Source organism: Oncorhynchus gorbuscha, linkage group LG03 (genome assembly GCF_021184085.1).
Source record: "Oncorhynchus gorbuscha isolate QuinsamMale2020 ecotype Even-year linkage group LG03, OgorEven_v1.0, whole genome shotgun sequence".
NCBI classification, from domain to species: Eukaryota; Metazoa; Chordata; class Actinopteri; order Salmoniformes; family Salmonidae; genus Oncorhynchus; species Oncorhynchus gorbuscha.
This window is the reverse complement of record NC_060175.1, coordinates 52995210-53002488: the sequence shown is the minus strand read 5'-3', so window position 1 is coordinate 53002488 and position 7279 is coordinate 52995210. Positions and strand designations below refer to the sequence as shown.

General features: G+C 42.5%; 1 protein-coding gene across 2 annotated transcripts; it reads right to left on the bottom strand.

Annotated features, from left to right (window-relative positions):
- Positions 1–3412, bottom strand: LOC124031547 (WD repeat-containing protein 82). 2 transcript variants are annotated; one of them, XM_046342934.1, is made up of 9 exons: positions 3387–3412; positions 2198–2295; positions 1744–1810; positions 1495–1594; positions 1266–1382; positions 927–1082; positions 680–749; positions 335–477; positions 1–254 (listed from the first exon to the last, which is right to left on the bottom strand). In XM_046342934.1, the coding sequence occupies exons 1-9, from the start codon at positions 3395–3397 to the stop codon at positions 225–227; spliced, it is 792 nt and encodes a 263-aa protein (XP_046198890.1). In that variant the 5' UTR covers positions 3398–3412; the 3' UTR covers positions 1–224. The 2 variants fall into 2 exon arrangements, with proteins under 2 accessions (XP_046198890.1, XP_046198889.1); XM_046342933.1 differs by lacking the exon at positions 3387–3412 and adding an exon at positions 2843–3370.
- Positions 3413–7279: the final 3867 nt, after the last annotated feature.

Genomic DNA, 7279 nt, shown 5'->3' with positions numbered 1-7279 from the left:
TTAGAAAATGAAAACATATTTAATGTTACAAGTATAAAAGAACAGAAAATCAGACCATTTATATACCTGAAGTCCTACATATTTACAATCAACTTGATTTACCACACACACGCCATAGAAAAATTGTCCTAGAGCTGGATGTGCTGACACCTGCTGGTTTTAAATTGGATCTCACTTCACCTGTGGCCTCCATCAGTGACCCACTCAGAGCATTTCTCTCTCAATCAATCGTCAATGGTGGGCAGCCAGAATGCCTGCAGAGGACAAAACAGACTTACTGAGCATTCATGTACTATATGTTAGATTGGTGTGCATTCAACCCAAGTAATCTTACCATGTTTGAACAAGCACTAGCAAAAGTCATGAATTTGGGGTTGAACTGAAGACAGGTGACGGGACCCGTGTGCTTCCCATCCAGAACAGCCACCTTCATCCCACTCTCTGCATTCCAAACATGGACCTTCCCATCTTCAGAGCCTGAGAAACAACCACCCGTCAGACCACGGAAAAACCAGAGGGAGCTGAACTAGACTGTTTTTAGGTTAGGTTTAATTTGCAGTTTCAAATAACTACTAACAAACAATACTGTGGTAGAATGGGAAGACAATTGGAACTGTCCCGTCTTACTTTACAGAACATAGAGCCTGTCACCTCACCTACCCAGTCTGTGTGGACTTACCAATCATAATGAACTGAGAATCAGGAGTGAAGGAGGCCTCCAGCGTCACCGCTTTGCTGTTGTTGTAGCCCTACAGGACAGAGGAGAGCTTCTATAAATACAGGCCGGTCATCTCTCTGGTATTGCATCCATTTACATCCAACATCCATTTACTAAACATTTACGTCTCGTACAACTTGCTGTTAAATCTATATCAAGAGTATCCGTCGTGATTTTTAATTGTCTATAAATGTGTATGATCTCGCACCCCAAAGGAATGCATCACAGCTCCCTTGAAGGCGTCGAGGAGGCGGAGGGCACCCCCGTTGGTTGAGACAAGGATGAGCTTCCCATCGTTGCTGAACTTGAGTCCTGTCCACTCGCAAGTACGGTCATACTGCAGCTTGAAGGTAGCAAAAGGGCCCTATTGAGAAGCAAACAAAACAAAAACGCTCTGAAGACAGCCATCTACCACTGGCCCCCACCCGAAGCTCTAAATACAAACCACCAACACAAACACACAGCAATAGATCACACAAAACAGAGAAAACACCACATACATCCTTTCCTAAAAACTCCAAATAGTCATAGTCCTGAAATGAATTACCTTGTCAAAGGACCGCAGGTCGTACAGTTTGACCATCTCAGAGTTCACGCCAGCAGCAAAGATCAGACCCTCCGGATCAAATGAGCAAACTGGCTTCCCCTGTAGGTGCATCAGGCCCTGGTAGTGTGATTGAGAGAAAGAGGAAAGGCACATTTAATCCAGCACATTTAGAGTTTATCTAGAGTAAATTGATCTGCAATGTCAAGGAGAATTAGAGAAGGGAACAAACCTGGCAGTTTGGAGACCGCAGATCCCATAGCCGGATTGTCTTGTCTAAAGATCCTGAGATAAACGTGTCATCCACAGGGGACATGGAGAGAGACGTCACTCTGAAACAACATTCAAGTTAAAGGTATAGAAACATCTAGCATGATGAAATGAACACCTGATATTTCTAAAAATGAAATGGTTATACAAACAATAGTTAAGTAATAGTACAGTAATGCAGCCTAAACAGTCTCTCTGCTTCAGTCCTCACCGTTTGTTGTGTCCAGGAAAGTACCGGATGTACTTGTTGTCATGGAGGGAGAGGTACCGGATAGTGTCTGCAGTGATCATAACAGTTATGGTTTAAAGGGAAGAACACAAGACAGCATGGCATTTCAGTTAATCACCACACCACTAAAGAGCAAGTAGAGCTACCGATCCTGGAGGCAGTGGGCAGGTTGGATGAGTGGGCTCCACCCTAGGCAAGGCAGTGGCCTGTACAGTTAGCTCCTGTATTGGGCAGAATCACAGACCCTCAAACTGTACAAACAACTACCTCAGACCAGGGTGAGCTTGACAACACGGTCAGGGTGTTGGGAAATCCATGAGAACAATCTTCAGCATGAATACAATAAGTAACTCCTAAAAGATGCAAGACAAGAATTACATGGACAACTGCTTATTTAAAGAGCCCGATTACAAATCTCCTCTTCGAACTAACATACCATCAATTTTGTTGGAGCTGTAGACCACAGTGTTGGCTGCATGTGTGTACCTGATCAGATCCACTCCATACTTCTTACTATAGAGGGTCCGCTTGGGTCTGGACCAGCACAGGTTGGAGAAAGAAACAATAACATTAGATTGCTGGCAAAGAAATTTATAGCCAAGCCAATGTACATCTTAAAATCCCCATAACATAAAGGTATGAAAACGGACAGTGAAAGGGGATTCCTAGTCAGTTGCACAACTGAATGCATTCAACCGAAATGTGTCTTCCGCATTTAACCCAACCCCTCAATCAGACAATCTTAATAAGCGGGTAACAATTGCCACAAATATCTGGACTAACACATGTTTTTTTGTTTTGTTGTTTACGTCGACTACGGACACAATAATACACCTAACACGCTTGTGTGAAAATTAGATTAAATACAAGTCATAGTTTTGTTACAGATCTACCAAGCCAGACATAAATCCTCTCAAACTCTGCTAGCTTCTGAACTCGAGCCCGAGGATTGTGCATTACGCAGTAGGCCTCACTACAACTAGCGGAACGGATGCTAACTACAGCACACAGGTCGGCCTACCGTAATAACATGCAGTGCGGCAAAATCAGTCGATTTATATTAATTTAATGTATGTCTTACTTTCCCTCCTGGCAGTCGTATAAAACTAGGGAGTCGTCATCGCTGCTAGAAATGATGGTTTCGCCGTTTGAGCTGAAATCAAAACAGTTGATTTTGTCTGAATTTTCCCGGAAAACCTTTGCAACCCTGAAGCTCCGCAGCACATTGTCCGTCAGCTTCATGATGGCCTCTTTGATTGAGGGGGCGCAGACCCTCGTTTTTTACTGAATGTAATATTTGAGAATCTATTGCAGTGCTTTTTAAAATCCAATCGTTACTATTATGTGAATATAACTTAACGTTTCAACGAATTTAAAGAAAGCCCGCCTGGGATACTCGCTATCCGAGTCATGGAAAAGCACCGCCTTCGACACGTCGGCTACGCGCAAATTCCACAAACACGCGCATCAATAACTCTCGCGATACATACAACTATCGCGGTAGTCAGTTCATGTTTCGCGCACAACCAATCGCTCGCCTGGACAAGAAAAGAGCATAGAGTAGAAAAAGAAATCGAGCAGAGAAATATTTTTAAATACGCATATTGACAATAACTGTAACTAACTTATCCGTCATACAATAACCCGTGCGGTTCCTGTCAAATCAAGAATAAATGAAGTAACAATGCAGGTGAGTTTGCAGTCATTGCTTTCGGAAAATGATTGCAGACCCTTCTTTTTCGCAGCTTTTTTTGCACTCATGGCTCTGTATAATACTGTGCGTTTCCTTGAATTTGTTCTGGACCTGGGCACCCGATTGGTTCCTTCATGAACACCACCCCCACGAGCATCTCATTGGTTCCTGCATGAACATTGTCGTCAGCTCAACTTTCCCCATTGAGCTTGTCTCTGTGCCTCGATCTAGGTCGGGCAAAATGTAAAATGGCTGTGTTTGCTTTAGCAATCTCACTGGAATATAATGGCCTCCTCCATTCCTGTCGTTATTGAAAGAGATTGTGATAATATCTCAAAACAGGACAACTTAAAATGTTAGATCCCTCACTTCCAAGGCAGTCATAGTCAATTAACTAATTACTGATCATAACCTTGATGTGATTGGCCTGACTGAAACATGGCTTAAGCCTGATTCATTTACTGTGTTAAATGAGGCCTCACCTCCTGGCTACACTAGTGACCATATCCCCCGTGCATCCCGCAAAGGCGGAGATGTTGCTAACATTTACGATAGCAAATTTCAATTTACAAAAAAACAAAACATGTTTTCCTCTTTTGAGCTTCTAGTCATGAAATCTATGCAGCCTACTCAATCACTTTTTATAGCTACTATTTACATGCCTCCTGGGCCATATACAGCGTTCCTCATTGAGTTCCCTGAATTCATATCGGATCTTGTAGTCATAGCAGATAATATTCTAATCTTTGGTGACTTTAATATTCACATGGAAAAGTCCACAGACCCACTCCAAAAGGCTTTCGGAGCCATCATCGACTCAGTGGGTTTTGTCCAACATGTCTCTGGACCTACTCACTGTCAGTCATACTCTGGACCTAGTTTTGTCCCATGGAATAAATGTTGTGGATCTTAATGTTTTTCCTCATAATCCTGGACTATCGGACCACCATTTTATTACGTTTGCAATTGCAACAAATAATCTGCTCAGACCCCAACCAAGGAACATCAAAAGTCGTGCTATAAATTCATAGACAACACAAAGATTCCTTGATGCCCTTCCAGACTCCCTCTGTCTACCCAAGGACGCCAGAGGACAAAAATCAGTTAACCACCTAACTGAGGAACTCAATTTAACCTTGCGTAATACCCTAGATGCAGTTGCACCCCTAAAAACTAAAAACATTTCTCATAAGAAACTATCTCCCTTGTACACAGAAAATACCAGAGCTCTGAAGCAAGCTTCAAGAAACGGAACGGAAATGGCGCCACACCAAACTGGAAGTATTCCGACTAGCTTGGAAAGACTGTACCGTGCAGTATCGAAGAGCCCTTACTGCTGCTCGATCATCCCCTTTTTCCAACTTAATTGAGGAAAATAAGAACAATCCAGAATTCCTTTTTGATACTGTCGCAAAGCTAACTAAAAAGCAGCATTCCCCAAGAGAGGATGGCTTTCACTTCAGCAGTAATAAATTCATTAACTTCTTTGAGGAAAAGATCAGGATTATTAGAAAGCAAATTACGGACTCCTTTTAAATCTGCGTATTCCTTCAAAGCTCAGTTGTCCTGAGTCTGCACAACTCTGCCAGGACCTAGGATCAAGAGAGACACTGAAGTGTTTTAGTACTATATCTCTTGACACAATGATGAAAATAATCATGGCCTCTAAACCTTCAAGCTGCATACTGGACCCTATTCCAACTAAACTACTGGAAGAGCTGCTTCCTGTGCTTGGCCCTCCTATTTTAAACTGCTCTCCATCCACCGGAGGTATACCAAACTCACTAAAAGTGGCAGTAATAAAGCCTCTCTTGAAAAAGCCAAACCTTGACCCAGAAAAAAAAAAAAACTAAATCGGCCTATATAGAATCGTCCATTCCTCTCAACATTTTTAGAAAAGGCTGTTGCAAAGCAACTCACTGCCTTCCTGAAGACAATGTATATGAAATTCTTCAGTCTGGTTTTAGACCCCATCATAGCACTGAGACTGCACTTGTGAAGGTGGTAAATGACTTTTTAATGGCATCAGACCGAAGCTCTGCATCTGTCCTCGTGCTCCTAGACCTTAGTGCTGCTTTTGATACCATCGATCAGCACATTCTTTTGGAGAGATTGGAAACCCAAATTGGTCTACACGGACAAGTTCTGGCCTGGTTTAGATCTTATCTGTCGGAAAGATATCAGTTTCTCTGTGAATGGTTTGTCCTCTGATAAATCAACTGTAAATTTCGGTGTTCCTCAAGGTTCCGTTTTAGGACCACTATTGTTTTCACTATATATTTTACCTCTTGGGGATGTCATTCGAAAACATAATGTTAACTTTCACTACTATGCGGATGACACACAGCTGTACATTTCAATGAAACATGGCGAAGCCCCAAAATTGCCCTCGCTAGAAGCATGTGTTTCAGACATAAGGAAGTGGATGGCTGCAAACTTTCTACTTTTAAACTCAGACAAAACAGAGATGCTTGTTCTAGGTCCCAAGAAACAAAGAGATCTTCTGTTGAATCTGACAATTAATCTTAATGGTTGTACAGTCGTCTCAAATAAAACTGAAGAACCTCAGCATTACTGTGGACCCTGATCTCTCTTTTGAAGAACATATCAAGACTGTTTCAAGGACAGCTTTTTTCCATCTATGTAACATTGCAAAAATCTGAAACTTTATGTCCAAAAATGCAGAAAAATTAATCCATGCTTGTCACTTCTAGGTTAGACTACTGCAATGCTCTACTTTCCGGCCACCCGGATAAAGCACTAAATAAACTTCAGTTAGTGTTAAATACGGCTGCTAGAAGCCTACCTAGAACCAAAAAATGTGATTCTATTATTCCAGTGCTAGCCTCCCTACATTGGCTTCCTGTCAAGGCAAGGGCTGATTTCAAGGGTTTACTGCTAACCTACAAAGCATTACATGGGCTTGCTCCTACCCATCTCTCTAATTTAGTCCTGCAGCTCCAGTATTTATGATGCAGTAGTTTGTGTCGGGGGGCTAGGGTCAGTTTGTTATCTGGAGTACTTCTCTTGTCCTATCCGGTGTCCTGTGTGAATTTAAGTATGCTCTCTCTAATTCTCTTTCTTTCTATCTCTCTGAGGACCTGAGCACTAGGACCATGCCTCAGGACTACCTGGCATGATGACTCCTTGCTGTCCCCAGTCCACCTGGCTGTGCTGCTGCTCCAGTTTCAACTGTTCTGCCTGTGATTATTATTCGACCATGCTGGTCATTTATGAACATTTGAACATCTTGGCCATGTTCTGTTATAATCTCCACCCAGCACAGCCAGAAGAGGACTGGCCACCCCACATAGCCTGGTTCCTCTCTAGGTTTCTTCCTAGGTTTTGGCCTTTCTAGGGAGTTTTTCCTAGCCACCGTGCTTCTACACCTGCATAGCTTGCTGTTTGGGGTTGTAGGCTGGGTTTCTGTACAGCACTTTGAGATATCAGCTGATGTAAGAAGAGCTATATAAATACATTTGATGTGACACTGTACATAGCATCTAGGAATCTGCCATTCTGGGGGGAACTCACTTAATCTTGATGTTGTGCATAATGGACATTACCCTACTGTAGGCTTACTTGAACTGTTGTCAAATTATGACCCGCTATTACGTGAGCACTTACAGAAAGTCAGGGACAAAAAGAAAGGAGCACGACTGACTCATTACCTCAGCCCTGAGAGCCAAAACGAGTTCATAGGAATATGTGGTCCAAGGGTTTTGAAAACAATACTTTATGAAAGAGAAAATGCAATCTCTTACTCGGTTATATGTGATGCAACTCCCGACATTTCCCATACTGAGCAAAATGTATAATTGGTGA

Bases quoted from the DNA above. Each gene is read 5' to 3' on its own strand.
- LOC124031547 (XM_046342933.1), bottom strand. From the start codon at position 3,003: ATGAAGCTGACGGACAATGTGCTGCGGAGCTTCAGGGTTGCAAAGGTT. The intron at 1,083-1,265 runs GTAATTCATTTC...GCTTCTCAATAG, and splicing joins ACCTGCGGTCCTTTGACAAG to GGCCCTTTTGCTACCTTCAA. The intron at 478-679 runs GTAAGTCCACAC...GTTGTTTCTCAG, and splicing joins TTCTCAGTTCATTATGATTG to GCTCTGAAGATGGGAAGGTC.